Raw genomic sequence first — 26,070 nt, 5'->3', positions numbered from 1 at the left:
TGTCTTATATACGGATCATGATTCCCTCAAGCATCTTGGTGGTCAGGACAAGATTTCTCATCGTCATGCTTCGTGGGTCTCTTATTTACAGCAGTTTACTTTTGTGATTAAACACAAGGCTGGTGTGTCTAATCGCGTGGCTGATGCTTTGAGTCGTCGTCATGGGCTATTGGCGGAGATGCGTGTCCATGTACCCGGTTTTGATTCGTTTGTGGACCTCTATCGTGATGATCCTTTCTTTTCTCAGGTCCTCATTCGCATCCAACAGGGGGATTCGAGGGACTTTGTCTTGGAGGATGGGTTCCTTTTCCGCGGTGTGCAGCTGTGCATTCCAGATTGCAGCCTGCGTTTGAGGATGATTCAGGAACTCCACAAAGAAGGCCATGTTGGGCGTGATCGTACCTTCCAGCTTCTTGCAGCTTCTTATTTCTGGCCTTCGATGCGCAAAGAGGTGGGGCGTTTTGTTGCTCGTTGTCGTGTTTGTCAGTTGGCTAAGGGCGCTTCGACTAATGCCGGGTTATACTTGCCTCTGCCTATTCCCACTCAACCATGGTCTGATGTCAGTATGGATTTTGTCCTTGGGCTGCCACGTACCCAGCGTGGTTCTGATTCGATTTTTGTGGTGGTTGACCGATTCTCGAAGATGGTTCATTTCATTCCCTGCAAGAAAACCTCTGATGCTGTGGCTGTTGCACAGCTTTATTTCAGGGATGTGTATCGCCTTCATGGACTTCCTGCCTCCATAGTTTCTGATCGGGACACTCGCTTTGTGAGTCACTTTTGGAGGAGTCTTTGGCGTTTGGTTAATACTCAGCTGAATTTTAGCAGTGCCTATCACCCGCAAACTGATGGCCAAACTGAAGTTGTTAATAGGTCTTTGGGGAACCTTCTGCGCAGTTTAATTGGGGATCATCCTAAGGCTTGGGATCTGAAGCTGCCTCAGGCCGAGTTTGCTCACAATCATGCTGTTAATCGCTCCACTGGTTTCAGTCCTTTCCATGTGATTTACGGCCTGTCTCCGCGTGCTCCTCTTGATTTGTTAGCGCTGCCCAGCAAGGTGCGTCCTCATTCCACTGCTGCGGATTTTGTTGGTCAGTTGGCTCAGGTTCATCAGACCACTCATGACCGCTTGGTTGCTGCTACTGCCAAGTACAAGGAGAAGGCTGATTCGAGAAGGCGTGCTGTTGATTTTGAAGTTGGTGACTTTGTGTGGGCTATTCTGACTAGGGATCGTTTTCCAGCTCATGAATATAGCAAGCTTGCTGCTAAGAAGATTGGTCCTGTTGAGATTGTGGAGAAGATCAACCCCAATGCTTATCGTTTACGCCTTCCCAGCCATGTGCGTACCTCTGATGTGTTCAATGTGAAGCATCTTGTTCCTTTTGTGGGTGAGTCTTCTTCTGATGAGGATGATGCGGTTCCAGATTCGAGGACGAATCTTTTCTACCCTGGGGGGAATGATGCGGTGCGAGTCGAAGAGGCGTTTATGCGAAAGTTGCAGCATCCGAAAATATCTCGCAAGTGTCAGATTTCGACGATTGCCTAGTGTTTTTCGGGCGGAAACGTTTAGGGGCTCAAAATCGCATTTTTTATTAGTTTCGGGTGTTTTTTGCAATTTATTAAAAGTTGTTTATTTCTTTTGCAAGCTAGGGTTTGAGTATTTAAAGGATCTTAAAACACTTTGTTAGGGGAAGATTATTAATCAGAAAACTAGGTTTCCTCAATATCTATCGACTTTCGGTATTCGTAAGAATCAACGAATCTTGATAAAGGTTCATCCTAGCCACGCACGCTGCATCACCTTTCTTCTTAAATCTCGGATTAAATCCAAAATTTAATAAAGAAAGGAAAACCATAAAACATGCTGGAAAGAACCCTAATTGGGGTAATTGGCAAACCTATATTGTAGTAATTAAAGAGCCAAAATTCAACTTGTATACAATGACCTGCAATTTGTTTATAAATGAAAAAGCTCAAATTCATCCTACTCACTCCAAGTCTCCAAGTCCATTCAATGCTCCTAAATGAATGCCATATGAGAAAGAACCCCACTACCCAGGCAACAAGATTAAGACTTAGACAAGTAAAGTGTCCCTTTTATTTTCTCCCCCAACTTTTGTTTAAACATCCAAAACAAGGTTATTGAAAACTATAACCTATGAGCTATAAGTGTCAAAGAAAACAAGGAAAATCAAAAAAGGCAGATAATGAAATTACAAGAACAAATAAAGCAAAGTTGTATATATTGATATATTTGGTAGAAAACATATATTAAAATTACACAGCTCAGGTCAAAACTCAAAAGTTAAATGGTGTGGAATATCAGTACAACCGGTGCAGGTAATGAAGTGAAGTGGGGTGGTACCAGAGTCAGAGATACAGAGTGTTAGGTTGACTTACGAGGAAGAAGAAGAAGATGGGCTAGCTAATTCATTTATTTCATTCATTCATTCAATCTCAAAATGAAATGAAAGGAGAAACACATTAACTCCATCACATGTAGAATTACTTCAAACATCTCTCTCAAAATTGCAGGCCAGATTCAACTTCCAACTCTCTTCACCCATTAATTGTCATTCAACTACTTTGCCAGCCCTCTATAAAGACTAGTAGTAGTAATTTGGCACAAAGCAATCTTTCTTAATTATTATTATTGTTATCATTTTCCCTGTTTGATCAAAAGATCCAGCACCACCAGCTGCCTAACTGTATTAAATCATATTTTAAAAAAATTAAATATAAAACAGTATACTGAATAATTTAAAGATGTGAAACAACAAAATTGTGGGGTTGTCTTTAATAGCCTATACCAACTTCAAAGAAGATATCAATTGCCTGTACTTCATCTTCTTCATTATAAGTTCTTCATTTCTCTATCCCTCTCTTTCACACTCCTTTGCTCACTTCACTACTAGTAATCCAAGATCCAAATACTTGTAATGGGTCCCTTCTTCTTCTTCCTCTTACTACTGTCCATTGTTGTTGGCACTGGTAATGCTCAAGACTCAACAACCCTCGTCCCAGCAATTATAACGTTCGGAGACTCTGCAGTTGATGTCGGTAACAATGATTATCTTGCCACCATTTTCAAGGCCGATTACCCACCTTACGGCAGAGATTTCGCCAATGAGAAACCTACTGGCAGATTCTGCAATGGAAAGCTAGCCACTGATCTCACTGGTGAGTGTACTTTTAAGTTTAACTTAAAAAGATCCAATTTTTATTTATTCATATCGTTTGTTAACATATTTGCAGCTGATACGTTGGGATTCCAGACTTACCCACCTGCATATCTGAGCCCAGAAGCTTCAGGGAAGAAACTCCTCATCGGAGCAAACTTCGCCTCTGCTGCGTCTGGTTATGACGACAAAACAGCCTACTTGAGCGTAAGTAATTACAAAAAGAAAGAAAGAAACTGGCACAAATTTGTAAACTTGGTTTTGGGTGTTTGTTGTTGCAGCATGCAATATCGTTGAGCCAGCAGCTTGAATACTATAAAGAATACCAGGGGAAATTAGCAGCGGTTGCCGGAGAAGAGAAAGCAGCCTCGATTCTAAAAGAAGCTTTGTATCTTGTAAGCTTTGGCAGTTCTGATTTCATTCAGAACTATTATGTAAACCCGTGGCTCTACAAAGTCTACACCCCTGACCAGTATAGTTCATACCTTGTCACCATTTTCTCCGGCTTCATCAAGGTAACTGTTTTAAACAAATATTTCTTTTCTTGTTCTTGTTCTTGTTCTTCTCCAATTGAATCTCGGAAGAATCTCAGGATCTATACGGATTGGGAGCAAGGAGAATCGGAGTGACATCACTACCACCATTGGGTTGTCTTCCAGCGACAATAACCCTGTTTGGATTTCATCAAGATGGTTGTGTGGAGAGGCTAAACACGGATGCTAAAGGATTCAATAATAAAGTAAAATCGGAGGCGTCGAGTTTAAAGAAGCAATTAGGGGGGTTAAAGATTGCAATTTTTGACATTTATACGCCTCTGTATAATCTAGTCAAATCCCCTTCAGACCATGGATTTGCAGAAGCAAGAAGAGGGTGTTGTGGGACAGGAACGGTAGAAACTACGTCGCTATTGTGCAATCCAAAGTCAATTGGGACTTGCAGTAATGCCACTGAATATGTATTTTGGGACGCTGTTCATCCCTCTGAGGCAGCTAATCAGGTCCTTGCCGATTCTTTGCTCTTAGAAGGTATTGAACTCATTGGATGATGATCTAGATCTTCACCCGACCGACTGACCGAACAAACGACCGGCCGGCCTGCCTCACAATCTCGTTTTCTGTCAAGTTTCAAAGTGTAACTGTAATATTGTGTGTCAAATTTGTGTGTGTGGTTCTTTCTTTCCTATATAAAAAGTTAGTATATCCCCCATTAATTATTAAAGAAGATGAAAGCTTTTACTTTTACTTCTTTCTTTTTAATTTCTAAATTTGTATTGTATAAGCAAAACTGGAATAAAAATATCTTTATAATCCCATATTCATTGTTTAATTTCGAGCTATTGTAATTTATAATAGACACAAATAAACATAAACAGACAAATCAATAAATAAGAAAAAGAAAGTTAATAAATAGAATAGTTGTGGAAAAAGAAAGTTAGTGAATATGAATAGTTATGGGAAGAAAGTTCATCAAGATTCATGTAGAGACGATGGAAGTTCAGTTGTATCATCAAGATTGTGGATATTTGGATACATAGCTTCGGTTGTATTTGTATTATAGATTGTGATTTTCGGTTGCATAACATCGGTTATCACACACCAAACTCAGGTATTTAAAATGACATGTTCAAATTATAGAATAATGTTATTTATTAAAACTAAATATAAATTCATAATATTAAGGTATCTATATATATATAATGATGCTTAATTTTTAAAGTGTCCGGATTGCCGGGTCGAGAGCTGTGGTTAATTTGGATATTTGGGTCGGATTGTGGGTTGACCCGTTTTTAAATTTAAAACGGTTAAAAATAAAATTAAAAATGCTAGAGGTATGTTTCGAACTTGCAACCTAACAAAATAAGTACAACTCTTTAACCAACTAAGCTACAAAGACTTTATATTTTAAATTCAACACCAAATTTGATAAATGCGGGACGTTTTAATATTAATATAAGTTCAACTTTTTAACTAACTAATCTATATATATATATAATGATGCTTAATTTTTAAAGTGTCCGGATTGCCGGGTCGAGAGCTGTGGTTAATTTGGATACTTGGGTCGGATTGTGGGTTGACCCGTTTTTAAATTTAAAACGGTTAAAAATAAAATTAAAAATGCTAGATGTATGTTTCGAACTTGCAACCTAACAAAACAAGTACAACTCTTTAACCAACTAGGCTATAAAGACTTTATATTTTAAATTCAACACCAAATTTGATAAACGCGGGACGTTTTAATATTAATATAAGTTCAACTTTTTAACTAACTAATATATAATGATGTTGAGTAAATGGATAATTGGGTCGGATTGTGGGTTGACTCACCCATAAACTTAAAATGGTTAAAAATAAAATAAAAAATGTTATCCGTAATTTTTTTTCACGGTTTTTATATTATTACTCGTGCAAATGCACGGGCTAAATGCTAGTTATTCATATAATTCAAAATTTCATCTCATTTTATGTTAATTTAAGACGTTTTAAGTGAAAATTGAAACCGTTAATTACGTTAATTTAAGACGTTTTAAGTGAAAATTAAAACCGTTAATTTAAGACGTTTTAAGTGAAAATTGAATCCGTGACATTTAATCTTTTAGAATTTTTATTTATATTATTTTCAAAACAAATTCTACAGGGATTAAATCGTCCAGGTATTATATCATTCTTTATTTTTATATTAAATTCACGATTTTTTCTATTTTTATTGAAAATAATAATCGATTTGGATGAACTCAACTAATCTCGTAAAAAATACAGTACATTTTTTCTTTTTTAGAGTTATATCAAATAACATATAAAATAGTTTAACAAATCAATTTAATCATTAAACTCGAACCCACTTTAATATATATATATTCTTTCGAGCATGGTAAAATCAACATTACTTTAATAACTTATAAACCATTAACCCAGACTTAAAAATTCTCATCTATCAATCGAGACTTAAATGTCTTACGATGACTCATAACTATCAATCGATACATAGATATCCCACGCTTTTTCATAACTATCAACCAATACTTAAATGTCCCGCATTGACTCATAACCGGTATAAGCACTCGAAGTAGAGGTAACGAGAGACAAATCTAGGTTGAGAAAGGTGCAAGTCCATCCCAAAATTTTTTACACTAAAAATATGATATAAACTGTCAATTTTTTAATTCATTTTTATTTAATTAATTATTTATTTATATAATTATCAAAAATAGATAAAATTATACATTAATCTACCCGTTTCATTCATAATTTTCTCAAAAAAAAATCAAGTCCACCCATCTTCATTTTCTAGATCCGTCACTATAGGTAACCATTATCTTATTAGTGTAGAATCATGTCGAGAATAATAAAAAAATTCCACTATTTTCATTAATAAATAAACATGTAATTTGGATATATATATATCATTTTTAAATCAACAAGCATTCATGTAATTTTTATCTATATCAAATCAACATCATTTTGAAACAATACGATTGTTTTATAAAAACTCACTTTATCAACATAATAATATACATATAATTGAACTGTAAATAAATATAAAATTATTAACAATTATCTAAACTTATTACCCAATCAAAATTCCAAATAAATTTTCATTTTTCTTTTTCTATTTCCTCTATGAACCTATTGGACCAAAACTTGATGAACCTTCACCAAGAAACGGACCAAAATTGGATGAACATCCATCAATAGACGAATCAAAACTGGATGAACCTCCACCAAGAGACCTACCAAAACCCGACCAACTTCTACCAAGAGGCAGACTTAAACCCGACGAGCAGACTAAAACCTAAAAAACCTCCACATAAAGGAGGACCAAAACCCGAAGAACCTTCATCAAGAAGAGGACCAAAACCTGATAAATTTACACCAAGAGGCACACCAAAGTTTGATGAACCTCCACCCAGAAGTGTACATAAACCTGATGAACTTCCACTAAGAGTTGAACCAAAACATTTATACAACAGGGATATCATCAACTAATTTCAGTCAATAATTGCGTAATTTATGTATGTATTGGACCAAAATAAATTTTTATTAATTACATTTGGTTTTAACCAATAAAATGAGTAATGTATATGAATGTTAAGAATGGTATGCAAATGTAAAGAATAGATAATCTTAATCGAATTTGGAATCTCATGTCTCAATTATCCACTAATATTGTAATATTATTTTCAATGAACCTTCATTTGTATATTGCTGTATCATAGTTTCATATAATTTGAAGACAATATATTATATTATTCTGGAATTCAAAAAAATAATTTATAATTAATTAATTAAATCATGACATAAATTATAATGAGTTACCTAAAGTAATTATAAATAAGAAATAAGGCTGTTCAAAATTTTATGAACTTACTTTTTTTAAGTGTATAACATTATTACGATTACACTAAAAGAATTGTAGAATTTAGCATAGATTATTAGTGTTATTATGATTATCACTTTGTTATATTATATTATCTAGCTGGAATAATTAATTGGAATAAATTAAAATTCATAAAAATGAATATGCATTGCAAAATACAAATGATGAGTTTTCAAATTTGGATGTTACTCCACCTCCTCTTTAATTGGATAATTAAAAAAAATATATATATATTAAAATTCAATTACACTATTTTGTTTTCGAAAATTAAAAAAGAGGTCAAATTATTTATTTCAAAATGTCTGGATTATCTGGTTGAGTATAATATATATATATATATATATATATATATATATATATATATATTATAATATAAAGGAGTAAATGGATACTTGGGCGGATGGTAGGTTAAATAAATATATATATATATATATATTATATATATATATATATAAAGGAGTAAATGGATAGGGTATGTTCATAAGTTTAAAACGATTAAAAATAAAATTAAAAATGTTATACATATGTTTTGAACTTTTTGACAAAAATAAATAAAGCCAAGAATTAATAAATTTTGTAAATAAAATTTTAATTATATTATATAAAAATAATAAATATTTATTATATATTTTCAAATTCCTTCTTATATTTAATTCTTTAACTAATAAATTAAATATATAATAGCGGTAAAAATTAATAAATTTTATAAATACAATTTTAATTATATATATATATTAATTATTTTATTTGTATTAATTATTTTATATTATTATATTATATATAAGAACCATTTTATTTATATATATAACAATTTATTTAAAACTTAATTTACATATATTTAAATAAAAATAAATTATTATTTTTATAGTAGTCTATAATTTATATTTGACCACTATAAAAATAATAATTTATTTTACAATGAAAAAATAATTAAAAATAAATTCTTCTTTTTAATTATTTATCTATATTTTATATTTAACACAAAATAATAAATAATATTTTTTATATTAAAAATATAATTTTAGTTATTAATAAAAAGAGTCAAAATTATAAATATAACACATCAATGATAAATGGTCTAATGGTTAAAATGATCATTTTCCACATTCGAATATGAGAGATTGTTGATTTGACGAGGAATAAGAGACTAGTAATATTTGTTGCGTATGAAACTAGTAACATTGGTTTGTCAATGATAAGAGATTTGTTGTTTGTTTGCCGAGAAACAATATAAGAGATTGATAATATGAGAGACTATTTGAAAAACAAAAAATATTGGTGTTTAAATATATTAAAGGGGTTTTTTGATTTATCAAAAAAAAGTTAATAAAATGGTTAGTAATATAATGAGATTGTTGGTTAAAAGTGAAAATTAAAAGATGTTGATAAGAGATATTTGATTTTTATGATAAGAGATTTAGGTTAATTTGCGAAAATTAATAAATTTTATAAATAAATTTTAATTATATATATATATATATTAATAATTTTATTTGTATTAATTATTATTATATTATATATAAAAAATATTTTTTTAAAATTATATTATATATAAAAATTTATTTAAAATTTAATTTATAATATATTTAAATAAAAATAAATTATTATTTTTATTATTTGTTTATAATTTATATTTGACAAGTAACTAATATTTTTTATATTAGAAAAATAATTTAAAACAAATTATTCTTTTTATTATTTATCTACATTTTATATTTAACACAAAATAATAAATAATATTTTTATATTAAAAATATAGTTTTAGTTCATTAATAAAAAAAATAATGTTATTTGTGAAATTTATCAAAACAAAAAAAATAAAAAAAAAATAAAAATTTTATTCGTTATAAAATATATACAACAACATACCTACACAATAAATATATATATATATATATATATATATATATATATATTTTGATGTCTAATTAAAGTTTTCGAATTTTCTAGTCAAAATAAAAATTGTTATATTTATATGCATCATTTTATTTATATTTATATATATCTATATATAATTAATTATGCCTAATTTTTTTTAACCGTGTAAAATTTATATATATATATATATAAATAAATATTAAGTACTTAAAGTTTAGCAATTTTTATTTGTTAATTTAATTTTTATTTATTTATTTAATTAATTAATTATTTAAAAATAATACATAAAAATAATTAATAATAAAAAGTTTTTAAGAAATAGGTAACACAAATTAATAATATAAAACATTAAATTCTTTTAATTTAAAAAATAAAATAAAACAAATTAACACACTTTTAAAAGTAAAAATTATATTAATTATAAAATAAAATAAAAAATAATCAAATTTAATAACTATACAAATTAAACTAAAGTCATTAAATAATTAAAAATAATAATAGTAATAAAACAAATTAATATTAAGCCGTTTAATAAAAATAAATAAAAACATAACATATTAAATTATATAAATTACTTATTAAAATAAAAAATTAGTTATGTACGATTTTTGTAAACAAATTAATGAAAAAATAATATTATTTGTGAAAAATAATTAGTAATCAAATAAATTTAAAATAAAATAATAGTAATAAATTTTTTATTTAAAATAATAAATTATATTTAAAAAATAATTTAAAAAATATGTAAATTATCATTGCTTTTAAAATATATATTTTTCAAATAGTTGATAAAAGTATTAAGAAATTAAATATTATTTTAATAAAATAATATATTAAAAAATAAAAATGTTATAAAATTATAAAATATATTTTTACAGAAAATATAATATAATTTAAATTAATAAACACCTTTTTTATTTAAAATAGAGAATTAAATAGAAATATCAAAAAAAAAAATACTATATATTTATTATAAAATAAAGATTAAAAAATATAATAATAATAATGTTTTATAATTAATTAAATTTAAATAAATGAAAAGTATATATATTAGGGAATAATTATAAAATAATAGTAAATTCATTTTCAAATTAATATATATATTTTTTATTAACTAAAATATAATATAAAAATAGAAAATAAATTAAGATTAAATAAAATATAATTAAATATATAATAATGATACAAAAATAAATTATTATAAAAAATAAAGAAAACAAAAAAAACTACTTTTAATAATAATAAAAATTATAACAAATGATAAAAAAATGATAAAATTTAAATATTTAATTTGTAAATTAATATATAAAATAAAATGGATGATTATACAAGTATTAAAAATGTATTTTACAAAACTGAATTTAAAATTATTAAATTATTGAAAATAAAATTATATATTTTTTAAAAATAAAATATTCAAAAATAAAATGATATTAAAATATTATTAATAAGAAAATATGGTAATAATATTTAAAAATAGTTTTATAATTAATTAAAATAATAAAAGATAAAATTACTAATACATTTACATAATTTAAATAATATATATAATTTAAAAATTTTATATTTATAAAAATTAATAAATATTAAATAAATTATTATGATAAAAAAAGATATATTTAATAATTAAAAAAGATATATTTAATAATTAAATTATGATTTTATACAAGTTATGGATTAGTTTGCATGTTAATTTACAGTGCTTACAGTTTTTCTTAATATATATTTTTTTTTTAATAATTTGATTATATACAATAGATTTTAAATTTTTATAAATAATATTTTTATATAAAAGTAAGAGAAAATAAAATTTATATAATAATATGAAATAAAATTCTTTTAATTTTGAAAAAATATATTAAAATTATTATTAAAATAAAATAAAAAGTAATAAGAGAAAATATAATTCAAAAATAAATAAATAAATATTAAATTATATTAAAAAATAATAATAATTTTTGGAAGTATATATAAAATTTATTGGATTTAAAATAATTATTTAAAATTCAATTATAAAAAAATAAAGTAAATAACATTTCTAAAAAATAAAAATATTTTAAATTAAAATTATAATATATTTAAATGAGTGGAATATTTTAAGAGTTTTATTAAAAGAGATAAAAATAAAAATTAATAAAATAAATTAAAACTTTTTTTAATAAAAAAAAAATTAATATATAAAAAAATGTAATTTAAAAATTGTATATATATGGACATTAGAAATTAGTAAGTATTAAAAAAAGTATCTTGCTAAATATAAATATTAAGAAATATATTTATAGATTTTTAGTTATTAAAGTTATTTATAAATTATTAATAAAATAAAACTGTTTATAATGAAAAAATAAATAAATTTTAATTAATTAGTAATTAATAAAAATATGAAACAAAAAAAATTAATTCAAAATATGAAAAAAATTATGTTTTAGTAATTAATGATAAATAAGTTATATAATAAGAAGCTTTTGTTAATAACAAAATTAAATAGTAAATATTTATAAAAAAAAATAAGAATAATATGAAGATTAATAATAATAATAATAATAATAGTTGTACTTGTTACTATAAATCCTTAATTATTAATTATTTGAAATGATTTGGAGAGTAAACAATAATAATTATAATTGAAGTAGCTTAAACTAATTATTATAATAATTAATTTTTAATTTATTTAACCCAAAAATTAACTATTTTAAATAAATTTATTTTAAATCTAATATATTATTATAAAATTATAAATATTAACTTATAAAATAATTAGAATAATATATATATATATATAAATAAATAGAAAAATTATATGGGTTTTCATTTTATAACATGAATGAACATTTTTAAATATCAAATTATAGCTTTATTTTAGTTTTAATTTTTACCATTATTAAAAAGAAAAAATCTAATAATTTTGTATATATTAAAATTCGATCTTAAATAAAATATATTATATATTTTGTTTTGCTGGAACTCCAAAAGTAAAATTTTATCACAGAATGAATGAGTGGAGTACATTTTGAAATTAAATTGACCCAAAATGAAAGCAAAAACCTAACAACAATAACATATTTACATATGAGCTTATATTTTAATAATAACATATAGGCATTGATAATAATGATGTAATAAGCATTGAGATACATACATGGCCTGAAGTATATGCACTAAAATAAAGAAAGCATCGTGAAAACAATTATTTTTTCGTTTAACATATTAATAGGTATTAAAAAAAAAATTAATACAATATGACCCCAAAACTTGTTATAAATATAACACATCAGTACTACTTAGAGGGTTAAAATGACCATCTTTCACACTTGAAATAAGTTTGAATTCTTACAAATACAAATTTAAGTAAATTATATGTGTGGATAAGAGGACGGTAATAAAAGAGAGGTGATTAATTTGACAAGGGATAAGTGGCTAGTAACATTGTATTGTCAATGATAAGAGATTTGTTGTTAATTTGCGAGTAATAAGATGAGAAATTAGTAATATATGAGAGACTAATTGAAAAATAAAAAAAATATTGTTAGTTAAATATATGTGTTAGAATATAAGATAATATAATGTAAAATATTATCATAATATTATAAATTTTGATAATATCATTAGTATGTTATATTATATCAATATAATATAATATTATATTATATTATATTATATTATATTATTAGTTTCCTTATAAGCTAGATGTAATGTCTATATAATAGACATAACTTATGTAATTCAATATATAACATTCAATACAATTTCTCTTTATTCTAACATGGTATCAGAGCCTTATTATTGTTCTTGAGTCAATAAAGTGATAGTCTTCCGCTGCCTCCATCAATGGTTACTTTAGCAATTGATGGAGGGCTTTAATAATTTTTTATTAATTATTATTACTATCTCTTAATAATATTTTCTTCTTTCAAATAATTATGTTGATATTCTTATTTTTTTCGACAATCATATTCTCTGAGTTTGTTTTCAGTTGTTGTTTTATCCCAGTAGTTAATGCCATATTTTTTAGTGTTAATCCAATCATATGTGTTCCTTTACTGGTTATTTAGTCAACACACTGCCATTCTCTCGTAAGAATGAGTTTTACAGGTGTTGTTTCACTCCAACATTCTATTCCTATGGAATTCTACATACATTCTTCGTTGGTTTTTTTTAATGCAACACACTGCCATCCCGTCGTTGGATGGATTTCGAGACTCGCGAATAACTTCGGGGTTCATTCGATTGTTGTTTCACCCCAGCATTATATTCCCATGGGATTCTACCTCTTCGTTGGTTTATCCGTCAACACACTGCCATCCTTTAACTGGATGGAGCTCACGAGTTTTTGAAGTTTGAAGAATACAACATCAACATTTCATCATCTCGTCTTCAACTTCAAGTTGATCAAGCGTTTTCCATCTTGAGTTTGAGGAGGGATGTTAGAATATAAGATAATATATAAGGTACGTAAGATATTATCACAATATTATAAATTGTGATAATATCATTAGTATATTATATTATATCAATATAATATAATATTATATTATATTATATTATTAGTTTCCTTATAAGCTCAATGTAATGTCTATATAGACATAACTTATGTAACTCAATATATAACGTTCAATACAATTTCTCTTTATTCTAACAATATGAATGAGATTGTTGGTCTATTAAAAAAGTTAAGGTAAAGTGGTTAGTCATATGATGAGATTGTTGGTTTGTCAAAAGTGAAATTAATAGATGTTGGTACTATTAAAATAGTTGGGTGCAAAAATGAAGTTACAAGATTAGTAATATGATATGTCTATTAGGTAAGAAATGATATTTTTGGTTGACCGAGAAATGAAGGTGAAATTGGTGTAGTGAGAAAAAAATTAAATGATTATCAAATTTGTTATCATGTTTTTTTTTTTTTATGAATAACAAAAAAAAACGTTGAATAAGAGCAGTAAGACGACCACTAGATTGTCCCACCATTGAAGTCCCTCATGTTCATACCATAGATATTATCGACGAAAAAGATGATGAAGGTGATGAAAACGATAATGATGACGGCGACGACATAAATACATGAGAATTGTTTATTTCAATTTTGTAAATGTGAATTTTATTTATTCTTGTATTGCAGAGACATTATGTTAATTTTCATAATATTGTTCTTAATATTAGATAGATCAATGTTCAAACATTTAATTTAATGTTAAATGTAAAATAGCTTCAAACAAAATATTATTTAGATGTGACCAGGGGAGAGTTTGTTAGAATAGATATAATATTGATACAAACTATCTAAACTAAAAATATGTTAAATTAATTTAGATTATTTCGATAATATAGAAGAGAAAGATATAATCAAAATAAGTATTATATATTATAAACTACAATTAAATTTAAATAATAAAATAAGTTAATAATATATTTGAATAAATTAACAAAAATAATTAAGCATAAAATATTTCAAGGTGATTCATTTAATTTAATCACTTCTATTTAATGAAGGTGATTTAAATTAAATAATAATATTGTCAAAAATATAAAAATATATAATATTATACTTGAATGATAATTTTTTTTATCTTAAACATATAATTAATTGTATAATTTTTTAATATAAAAAGGCATTATGATCACTAATCATAATTATGACTTACATTTCCACTTAAAATATGAGAATAGTATATTTGATACCTTAAAAATCAAAAACTACTCAAGATTAGTTGAGCTATATTAGTAATATTATGTTGTTTAAATATTATTTTTGGATATATATTTTTTAGTCTTATTTAAAAGATTATTGTCCCGTTAAACTATATTGTTATATTGTTAACTAGATGTATGTTATAATTTGAATATATTGAATAAAGAATATATTTATAAGAAAAATAATATAGATGAATTTAAGTCTATATTGTTAATATTTACATAAATAGTAAAAATAGTTGTTTTGTACATGTCACAAAAAAAAAATTAATAAGAGAGATCACATAATGACTCCACAATCATGAGTACGTATGACCTCCAATTAATAATCACCTACCTATTAAAATGACATAATAACTTCTCTTAATACATCTATATTTTGTTTAATCATTTCATAGTTAACAACTGATATTTTATAAGAAACTGTGTTTAAATAAAAGAAGAAAAAGATGTGGTATAATGAGTCGGGTTAAAATAATTTATTTAATTTGTAGGGATATGCATATTAACTAGCATTAAATATATAAGTATTTTAAATAAAAATAATATTATTCAAATTTAAATAATTTTGAATTAATTTTAATTTATAAAAATTAATTAAATTCAAATATAATGTTTGCATATGGTTAAATTCATCAAGTATATAAAATTAAAAATATTTATAAAAAAAAATCTAACTAAGGATAGGATCTATGCAGGGGTTTAGAAACCTTTTATTTATTTTGTAAGGTGAGAATATGACTTACCTCTTCATTTAAAAAAAAAAAAATTTAATATTTGTTTATCCAATTATTAAAAAAAAAAAAATAGAAAAACATAATTTTATATACTATTTAAAATTTTGTTGTTATTGTTTTAAGCCTATTTTAAATTATTTTCAAATTTATCCCAACCTCAGAATCATGATGCATTTCTAAATTTAATGCACACAAATCAAACAACATTTATTATGTGTTGCTTGTGTCAAATATTATTTATATTTATTTGAAAAAAATAAAAGTATTAAAAAATTAATTAACCAATTCATTTAATTTTTTTATATTTATAATGATTTTGATTATTTAATAATCAAATTTAGTAATAAAAAATTGTTAGGGTCTTATTTTTTTATAATAATAAATTATTAAAATAGATAATTGAATAAATATTTAAAATTAGTATATTAATTAAATAAAAAATATTCATAAAATGTCTTAATTTGTTTTTTTATATAAAGTTACTATAATAGATAATTTGACAAATATTAAAAAATATTTAAAAATAATACATACATAAATAATTAAATACAAAATTATTCTTTGGTCCTAATTTATTTTTTATAATAATAAATAAGTCTTAAATACATTTTTCATTAATTTAAAATTTAACATATTTAGTTAAATATATTTTAATATTTTTTAATCTAAATATTTTTATTAATTTGTTTTACATTTTCTTTTCTTTAAATTATTTTTAGCAAATAATTTTTTATTTCTTTTATTTCAGTATTTTTTTTAATATATTTAATAATTATTTTACTAAGAAATATCATTAATTATTACTTTTGTGTCTCAATTTTTTTTTATAATAATAAATACGTTTTAAATACATTTCTAAATTAATTTAATACTTAACATAATTAATTAAATATATTATAAAATCTAATAAAAATAATATCTCAATTTCGCTTTTGGTATGATTTTAGGCATTTACTCACCTCCGTGGACGAACCTTGCGATTTTAAAAAATGCATTCTTAAACATTCAATTACATCTTTTTGCATGATCTTAGGTCCTAACTCACCCTCTGTGGACACGAATCATTGAATTTTATCACCAATATTTGTGTTACTCAAGCCGACATTCCCTCAATAGACGAACCATTTTATTACATATTTGGTATGATCTTAGGTCATAACTCACCTTCCGTGGATGAACCTTTAGGTTTTCTCACTAGTGTATGCGTTACTTAATCTGAAATTATCTCATCATAAGTTATATTTTGTAACCAATGTATTTTTTATTTTTTATTTCATCATAATTTATCTTTTCATTTTTTTCTAATATATATATATATATATATTATTCTAATTAAAAATATTTCTCTCTTAATTAATTTTTTAATATTTAATAATTATAACATGTTACATATTTATTTTTATATATAATATTTATAATATTTTCATTAACTAAAAAACATATAATTTTAAAAAAATGTTAAATAAAATTTTGTCTTTATTAGTTTATATTTTTTCTCTCATTATTTATACATTTAAATAATCTTTCAGTATGATTTTAAGCCTGACTCACCTGGTGAACATTCTCACTAGTGTTTGCGTTATTTAATTTGACATTCCCTCCGTAGACACGAACCTTCAGTTTATCTCACAAATGTTTGTTTACTAAGCCGTCTTTTCACCCATGTTTATTTACTCAGCTGACAATCTTGCTTCTACTTTATGCTATGTTATACTTAACTACTAGATCAAGTAAGACGTTTGAAATAATTTTATAATTTTGTGTATGTATATATATTTTGTAAGTTAGATTTTGTAATCAATGTATTTTTTATTTTTATTTCAATTTTTCTAATATAATATATATATATTATTCTAATTAAAAATATTACTTATTTTTTCTTAACTAAAAAAACATAAAAAAGTTTTTAAAAAATGCTAAATAAAATTTTTATTTGTTTACATTTTCCTCTAATCATATATACATTCAAATACACCTTTCACCATGATCTTAAGCCCTTACACACCCTTTTGTGGACACGAATCATTGGATTTTTTTACTAGTATTTGCGTTACTTAATTCGACATTTCCTCCGTGGACAAATCCTTAGTTTATTAAGCCGTCTTCTCACCAATGTTTGTTTACTCAAGTCGACAATCCCGTTTCTACATTATTCACCAATATTATATGTTATACTCTAGTCAAATTCACACTCACATATATTTATTTTTAAAAGGATTCGAACTCTGATTTAAGTATTTAACGTGAATACTTTAACTGCTAGACTAAATAAAGTAAAGTTTTTTTTTGAATAATTTTATAATTATATATATATATATATATATATAACATTTGTAAATATATATGGTATTTGTTTTTTAAAATATTTAATAAATACTTATTATTATAATATATTTTGATTGAAATTTTATTAATTTTGAGTTGATTATTTATTTATATATATATATATATATATATATAAATATATATATAAATGAATTTTTATTGCTAATTTTTTAATATTTCATTTTAAATATATATGATTTTAACTTTTTTATATTATTAACTATTCAAATATATATATATATATGATATTTGTGTTTTAAAATATTTAATAAATATTTATTCTTGTAATATATTTTAATTAAATTTTTATTTTTAAAATTTATTAATTTTTGAGGTTAATTATTTATATATATATATATATTAATTTTATTATATTATAATAATATGTGTTTATTATATATTTTAAAAATATAAATACATATAATTAAATAATTAATAATATAAAAAAAAAGTTGAATATCTATAACTTATATTTTTTATATTTCTGTGAGTGAATTTAATTAATTAGGAAAGAAATATAACTTTTTTTTATATTAACTTATTTCTTTGTTTTTTATTTTAATAATAAATATAAATAAAAGAATTTAATACTTCAAAAATTATTTAAAACAAAGTAATATTACCATCATTAATATTAGATAATTTAATACTTCACTAATTTCAATCACGCTTTCACACGTCTCTCTAATTTTTCGGGAAACTAACCACCGACCTGAATCGTCTTATTATTTATCGACAAAATAACCTCAAATTCCAATGTTGTTAGCCTCTTATTCATCGGTAAATAAATTACCAATCACAATCGACCTCTCATCTCGTAACTTCACACTTTCACACTTAGGGATGGATCTATGTAGGGGCTCGGATGGGTTGAAGCCCACTCCGAAAAAAAATAAAATATATATATATATATTACTGTTTAAATTTGACTATACCCGCTAATTTCTTAAAAAATTTCAATATACTTCAATGTTTGATTATCTAATTATTAAAAATAAATGTAAAACTTACCTTCATACGCTAGTTTTATTTAGATTTTTCTCGCTATTTTTTTAAGCCCGCCTCAAAAAAAATTAAGCCCACCCCAACCCTATTTTCTAGGTCCGTCCCTGTTCACACATACATTCCTCTAATTCCTTGGTAAATTAACCACCAATCCCAATCGACCTCTAATCTCGTGACTTTACGATTTTTTGTTATTGGAATTTTTATCCCTTAACAAATCAGCCACCAATCCTAATGTTACTAGCCTCTTATTCCTCGGCAAATCAACCACAAATCTAAATCATACTTTCACACACTTATTATTTTTCGGCAATCCAACCACCAATCACAATCACACTTTCACACACCTCTTATCTCTCGGCAAACAAATCATCATTCTCAATTGACCTTTAATCTCGTCACCTCATAATTCTTTATTACCGGTCTTTTATCCCTTAACAAACTATATCTCAATCACACTTTCACAAGTCTCTTATCCCTCGATAAACCAACAATCAATCTCAATCACATTTTTACACATTTCTTATCTGTAGGTAAACTAACCACCAATTCCAATCATATTTTTACACGTTTCTTATCTCTCGATAAACCAACCACCAAACTCAATCACATTTTCAAACGCCTCTTATTCCTCGGAAAACCAACCACCAATCTCAATCATAATTGCACATGTCTCTTATCTTTCAGCAAACCAACCACCAATCTCAATCATAATTTCACATGTCTCTTATCCTTCAGCAAACCAACCACCAATCTCATTCGATCTCTAATCTCGTGACCTCACAATCATTTGTTACCGACCTTTTATCTCTTGACAAACCACGTCACAATCACACCTTCATACATCTCTTATCCCTAGGAAAACAAACCACCATTCTCACTCGAAATTTAACCTCGTGACACAACACTTTGGTTAATCAAATATTTGATTCATGTTTTTTAACCACTCTCAATTGTTACCAGCCTATTATCCCTCGACAAACCAGATTCCAATCACACTCGGTTAAAGAGATGTACTTGTTTTGTTAGGATACAAATTCAAAACATACATATAACATTTTTTATGTTATTTTTAACCGTTTCAAGTTTATAAGAGGGTCAACCCATGATCCGATTCAAGTATTTATTTACTCTCACATATATATCCAAATTAACCACAGATCTAGATCCGAAAAATCAAGCAAATTCAAATTAAGCATTATTATATATATTAGTTAGTTTAAAATGAATTTATATGGTTAAGAATGTTCACGTTCATCAAAATTTGTATAAAATTTAAAATATAAAGTTTTATTAGCTTAGTTGGTTAAAGTGTTATTTTTTTTATTAGGTTGCAAGTTTGAAACATAGCTATAACATTTTTAATTTTATTTTTAACCGTTTCAAGTTTATGGGTGGTTTAACTCACGATCCAACCCAATATTCATTTACTCTCACATATATATATATATCTAAAGTAACCACACCTCTCGACCCAACAAACTAAACAAATTCAAATTGAAAAATATTATTATTATTAATAATATATATATATATATATATATATATATATATATTTTGTTGAACTTACATTTATTAATGACTCATTTACCCTATTAAAACATTTTTTTAATGTTAAAAATGCATTGTATATATTTCTGATATACTAATTGTTTTTACAAATAAATTATAGTAATATTTACATAATCTATTTAAGAATAAAGTGATTTTTTTATTATTTCTTCTATTGATATCTTTACAATAAAATTTAAAAATATTTATTTTTATTATTATTTATGTTCAATAATTTATATTAAATTCAAATAGAAAATTATTAAAATAACTCAAGTAATAATATTTTTAAGGAAAAAAGCTCACTTAGACGTATGTATTTTTGTACAACTACTTCACTTACATCGTATGTATTAATGAAAGGTCGTTTAAACGTACGTACTATTAAAAATTGGCTCATTTAGCCTCTTTTAGTAACCATGGTTAACTTTTATTTTTAAATTTATATATTTATTAATTAAATATTAATATATTTTCTCTCTCTTTCCTTTTCATTTATTATTTCATTTATTACTAATAAATGAACCCTCTATTTTTATCTTTTTTATAATTTTTTATTATTTCTATATGAATATTTATGATTGATTATTTTAATTTTATTTTATATATAATCATTCATCATTAATTATTTTAACTCTATATTTCTTCTTCTTTTTTATATATTTTTTTTATATTCACATTAATTATTAATTATTTTAAAATTGTTTGATCCCAATAATTGAATATAACAATAAAAATTCATTCAACAATAAAAATCCTTCAACACAAAAATAAATTAATTAAGAATTAAGAATTGAATAATAATAAAAACGCATTCATCAAACACCAAAAGAGTAATAATCAAATATTAGACAAAAACAATTCATTTACTACTAATATAATTTGTGAATAAAAATTAAATAAAAAATTATTAATTTCATTTTTATTTATATTAAACTAAATAAGAAAAACTCTTTTTTCATTTTTATTATATTAAATTAAATTAGAAAAAAACCCTTCAAAAAAATATTACAATAAAATATAAAATTCATAAATAAGTTGTTAAAAAAAATTAAAAATGAGAATTTAAGAAATATGAGAAATAAATACTAATAAAAAAATGAAATATAAAAGAGAAATTAATATTAAAATAATAAAAAATTTAAGAATAAAATAAATTACCTAATTTAATTAATTAAAAAGAAGTAGAGAGAAAATATTTTAATATTTAATTAATAAATATATAAATTTAAAAATAAAAGTTAACTATGGTTACTAAAAATGTTAAATGAGCCAATTTTTGATAGTACATATGTTTAAATGATATTTTATTAGTACATACGTCTAAGTGAGCTAGTTATATAAGTACATACGTCTAAGTGAGATTTTTTCCTATTCTTAACTAAGAAAACGTACATGTCTCTCGAGTTCGATTCTCACTAAAAAAAATTATATATTTTAAATTGAAGTGAAAATCATGATATATACTTGAAAAAATAATACTCTCATTATTTTTTGAGTGACATTATTAATTTTAAAATAGTGTTAAAATTTATTAGATAAATGAAGTATTTATAAAAAAAATTGTTTACGTAAAAAAAAATATATTTCATTTATTAAAAATGCTTTAACGAAATATGATCATGTAATTCTCCTTAAGAATAAATCGTAGTAAAAAAAATAATATTTGTAATAATTTTTAAACACCACAATCTAGATCTTCTCAAACTAAATTTTATCTTTCAATATTTCAATACTTTATTTTATTCGGTAATCCAACATTATTTTTCTTATGAATTAAATTTTAATGTAATTTCTATTTATTTTTTTTTTGGAAAATCGCTAATTGCATAATTGTAAGAAATAATTAGAAAGTCATTATTTTAAGTAGATTGAGTGTATTTTACTTTATTTTTATAAAAGTATATAGATTATAAAATTAACATCTAAACAAATAAAAATGAAGTAATAACAAAAGGGTAACAAGTCATCTACAAATACACAAGTATATAGTATTGTGAAATCAAGCCATCTAGCTAAATATTTGAAATCTATGAACGAAACAAAATATTTACTTTTATCATGTTATCTCATTGCGTCTTTATTATTTTATGCTTGCGCTAGAGAATTAACAGAGCGGACCAAAACTTGACGAACTTTCACCAAAAGGGGGCCAAAAGTCGGACGAACCTCCCCCAAGAAGCGGATCAAAACCTAATGAACCTCCACCAAGAGGCGGACCAAAACCTATGAACCTCCACCAAGAGGCGGACCAAAATCTGATGAACCTCCACTAAGAGGAGGACCAAAATCCGATGAACCTCCACCAAGAGGAGGACCAAAACATGATGAGCCTCCCCCAAAAGGCGGACCTAAACCTAATGAACCTCCCCCATGAGGCGGACCAAAACATGATGAGCCTCCACCAAGAGGAGGACCAAAACTAGACGAACCTCCTCCAAGAGGAAGACCAAAACCGGATGAACCTCCGCCAAGAGGAGAACCAAAACCAAATGAACATCCACCAAGAGGCGGACCAAAACCTGATAAATCTCTACTAAGAGGCGGATCAAAACCTGATGAACCTCCACCAAGAGGAGGACTAAAACCTGATGAACTTGGTGGACTAGAACATGATGAACCTCCATCAAGAGGTAAACAACCAAAACCTAATGAACATTCACCAAGAGGAGGAGCAAGACCTGGTGAAATTGATGGACCAAAACTTGATGAGCCTCGACCAAGAGGCGGACCAAAACCTGATACCTCCACCAAGAGGAGGACAAAAACTGGATGAACCTCCACCAAGAGGAGAACTAAAACCTGATGAACATCCGGATCAAAACCTGATAAACCTCCACCAAGAGGAGGACCAAAACCTGATGAACTTAGGGGACCAACACCTGACGAACCTCCACCAAGATGTGGGACAAAACCTGACAAACCTCCACTAAGAGGCAGGCCAAAACCTGACGAACCTCCAACAAGAGGCGGGTCAAAACCTGATGAACCTCCGCCAAGAGAAGGACCAAAACCTGACGAACCTCCACCAAGAGGCGGGCCAAAACATGACGAACCTCCACCAAGAGGCGGGCCAAAACCTAACGAATCTCCACCAAGAGGAAGACCAAAACCGGATGAACCTCCACCAAGAGGAGGACAAAAAGTGGATGAACCTCCACCAAGAGGAGGACAAAAACCTAATAAACTTGGCGGACCAAAACCTGATGAACCTCCACCAAGAGGCGGACCAAAACATGATGAACCTCCACCAAAAGGCAAACTAAAACCTGATGAACTTTCACCAAGAGGAGGACCAAAATCTGATGAGCCTCGACCAAGAGGCGAACCAAATTCTGAAGAACCTCCACCAAGAGGAGGACCAAAATCAGACGAACCTCCACCAAGAGGAGGACCAAAACTGGACAAACCTCCACCAAGAGGAGGACCAAAACTAGACGAACCTCAACTAAGAGGAGGACCAAAATCGGATGAACCTCCACTAAGAGAAGGACCAAAACCTGATGAACATTCACCAAGAGGCGGACCAAAACCTGATGAACTTGAAGGACCAAAACCCGACGAACCTCCACCAAAAGGAGGACCAAAACCGGATGAACCTCCACCAAGAGGAGGGCCAAAACCTGATGAACCTCCACCTAGAGGCGGACCAAAACCTGATTAACCTCCACCAAGAGGCGGACCAAAACCTGATGAACCTCCTCCAAAAGGCGGACCAAAATCTAATGAACCTCCACTACCAAAACTTCTACAACGGAGATAACATCAACTAATTTCCGTCAATAATTCCATAATTTATGCATGTATTGGATCAAAATAAATTTCTAATAATTATATTTGATTTTTACCAATAAAATGAGTGAATGCATGTGAACCTTCGTTCTTATATGTTTTTTTTATCATAACTTCATCTAGTTTTAAGACAATATATTATATTATTCTGGAATTGGAGAAAATATTTATAAATAATTATTTAAATTGTGACAAAAATAAAAATTACTTACCTAAATTGATTATAAATAAAAAGTAAATCTATAAACAATTCAAACTCTTTTGAACTTATTTTTGAAAGTGTATAACATAACACCATAATTATGATTTCAATGAAAATTTTGTAGAATTTTTAACATGGATTACTAGTATTTCATACTTGATTATCCCTTTGTTATATTAAATTATCTAGCTAGAATAATGAATTGAAACAAATTAAAATTGTACATTATTCCAACTCCTCTTTAATTGTGATAAATAAATAAAAAAACACATTAAAAATCATAACATCCTTATTTACATTGTTTTGAAAACAGTTTCGGTCATCGATCCGATTTTTTAGGCTATTTCGGTCCAATCGGTTGAACCACTGGTTGGATTGGATTTTATTTTTATTTTTATTTTAAATAAATTTAAATATATTAATACATAATTTGTATATATAATCATTTAGGTGTAAGTATATAAAAAATAATTATATAAATGCTAATTAAATACAATAATTTATTGATCAAATTAATATTATATCAATTATTTATAATTCCCTATAATCAAAATAACAAATATACATCATTCTTTACAATCAAAATAACAATCACATTAAATATTTATTATCAATTATTAAACAAACAAATCAATCAATATTAAAATTTTAAAAAACAGTTAAAAAATTATTAAATCAAACAAATATTTAATTACGTGGTTACAATTTGAATGAATACTAAATCAAACAAATATTTAATTTATTTTTTATTAATATTTATTTGATTAACAAAATTGACTAAATTTTTCTCAGAAAATCTAAAATTAAAATACATACAGGTCATACATACATATCCAATTCCCTTTTTCTTCTTCATCTTCATTTTATTTCCTTCCTAATGTCATCGTCAATAAATCTCTCTTTACTTACCTTCACTCCATAAACCCAATTTATAGGCATACAGTTAATTACTTGTTTAATATTTCTTTCTTCATCTTCATTTATTAATTAGAGGAAGATCGTAGATCTGATGAGTTAAGGACTATATATAGATCCGAGATCTGATGAGTGAGTTAAGATAGATATGATGAAACCCCATATCTAAGTAGATATTAGAAAGAAAAAAAAAATACCTACGTCTCTTTATTTTTTATTTTTTCTACAACAACTTGTTATACCCTTTCTTTCATCTTTACCAAATAGAGTAGTGTATATGGAGGAGAAGAAGGAAAATAATAATAATTTATAATGTAACGTTTTGAATCGGAAAAATTCGGTTTGATTTTCCGGTTCCGGTCGGACCAAATTTTGACCGGTAAGAAAGGTAACCATATTGAAGATAAAATACAGGCCGCTC

The 26,070-nt window shown here is 25.7% G+C and overlaps 1 protein-coding gene across 1 annotated transcript; it reads left to right on the top strand.

The window, feature by feature from the left end:
• Window positions 1–2,875: 2,875 nt before the first annotated feature.
• On the top strand, window positions 2,876–4,429 carry LOC124920530 (GDSL esterase/lipase APG-like). Its single transcript, XM_047461031.1, has 4 exons — window positions 2,876–3,180; window positions 3,256–3,386; window positions 3,461–3,694; window positions 3,772–4,429. Exons 1-4 carry the CDS (start codon window positions 2,940–2,942, stop codon window positions 4,222–4,224), a joined length of 1,059 nt encoding a protein of 352 aa, XP_047316987.1. The 5' UTR covers window positions 2,876–2,939; the 3' UTR covers window positions 4,225–4,429.
• Window positions 4,430–26,070: the final 21,641 nt, after the last annotated feature.

Source organism: Impatiens glandulifera, chromosome 1, assembly GCF_907164915.1.
Source record: "Impatiens glandulifera chromosome 1, dImpGla2.1, whole genome shotgun sequence".
Lineage (NCBI taxonomy): Eukaryota > Viridiplantae > Streptophyta > Magnoliopsida > Ericales > Balsaminaceae > Impatiens > Impatiens glandulifera.
Note: the sequence above shows the minus strand (reverse complement) of the source record. Positions and strands in the feature narration are given on the sequence as shown.